This window comes from Gavialis gangeticus, unplaced genomic scaffold (assembly GCF_001723915.1).
Source record: "Gavialis gangeticus isolate Ggan-Ray unplaced genomic scaffold, GavGan_comp1, whole genome shotgun sequence".
NCBI classification, from domain to species: domain Eukaryota; kingdom Metazoa; phylum Chordata; order Crocodylia; family Gavialidae; genus Gavialis; species Gavialis gangeticus.
The window spans coordinates 146,710,073-146,711,561 of NW_017729024.1; the positions used below are offsets into that span (position 1 = coordinate 146,710,073).

Here is a 1,489-nt window from a genome sequence, read left to right on the forward strand (position 1 = left end):
CCCCCCCCCCCACTCCCATGGGATGCACCATCCTCCGCACCATCTCAGTGTTCACAAACCCACTGGTACCTTGAGGTTTGTAGAAAAAACATAAAGCTGTGTCTATGTCCAAATCATCAAATCTCTCCGAATCGAATTGGAAGCCTCCAATTCAATTCAAAGAGATTAATGGGTTTCCTGATTTGATTTGGAATTGGAGTTTCGGCTACTGAATCGGGCTCTCCTCCAAATTGAATCAACAACCAAAGCTTTGCACAGCCCTAATATATACATAATATGTAGGGATAAATAACCTTTTTTCCCAATTCTTCAATGAAGATTTAATGTAAAAGTGACATTTACATACATCCTTCTCCAAAGCACCTTTCTTTATTTGACACACTGTCACCTTCCCCCACGCCATCCCCTTCCTTCTCCCACCCTTCCTTCCACTACGGGCTAGGCGCCATTCCAGACAAAAGAACTGCAAGAATTTGTTATCTATAGGTTGATGGTATCAAGCCAGAATCTTTCTTAATATATATTACATCCTAGCTTCATTCCCTGATAGGGGTAGAGCTTTATTAGGAAGGCCTTGATGGTCAATGGAACAAAATTAGTTAAAGTGAATCCTTGCATGTATTAAATTTGTATCACCTTACCATTGATGAAATATATAATCACTGTAGATTTTCATTAGAATTTTAAACTGTTGAATATTCACATAACGCTTCATAGACATAAGAAGAACTGCTTTCAGAAAGAGCCCACATGGAAAATGACAGAAAACACATGTAACAGTGTCAGACTCTGAGGCAGGGTAAGAGTAAGAAAGGGGAAGGTTTCCATTATTTATAAATAGGTGACACATGGCAGGTGGGGGTGTAAAAGTTGATGGCTCTCCAGAGGTTTAGTGCCTGAAGACTCTCAAACAAGGATGCTTTCAGAGCAAGTATAAGATACTGGACCAGCTTTTGGCCTGCTTTTACAAATTAACATTCTTGATTTTGGTTGCTTTTCAAAGAATGTATTATCATCAAAGAGAATTTGTCCCATTATTTTAAGCACTCTAAGTCTAACGGTTGTCATCTGATGTGAATAATTAATCTGTTAAACTTCATTTTATTTTAATTAGTTTTTATTATTGTTTTGAAAGGGGCTGACAATATCAGGAAGTACTGGAGTCGTTACTACCAAGGATCCCAAGGGGTAATATTTGTGTTAGACAGTGCATCCTCTGAAGATGATCTAGAAACTGCTAGGAATGAACTGCATTCTGCTCTTCAGCACCCGCAGTTATGTACTTTGCCATTTTTGATATTGGCTAATCATCAAGACAAGCCAGCAGCTCGCTCAGTACAAGAGGTATGTCTGTGTGGCAGTATGTTGTCTGCCCATATTTGCTGTCTACACATCACAAAAGAAAGCATGTTGTTGTTGTTGTTGTTGTTGCTACTACTACATAATCCACAAACCCTAAGTCAAGGAGCAGAGCCTCATTATGGCAGGT

The 1,489-nt window shown here is 39.2% G+C and overlaps 1 protein-coding gene across 4 annotated transcripts in view; it reads left to right on the forward strand.

Moving 5' to 3' along the window:
- ARL15 (ADP ribosylation factor like GTPase 15) overlaps positions 1–1,489 on the forward strand; it is a 405,914-nt gene that overhangs the window by 172,413 nt on the left and 232,012 nt on the right. For all 4 annotated transcript variants that reach the window (XM_019517874.1, XM_019517872.1, XM_019517873.1 and 1 more), the window contains one exon: positions 1,136–1,344. In XM_019517874.1, coding sequence (XP_019373419.1) covers positions 1,136–1,344 — 209 coding nt within the window. The remainder of the gene's footprint in view (positions 1–1,135; positions 1,345–1,489) is intronic.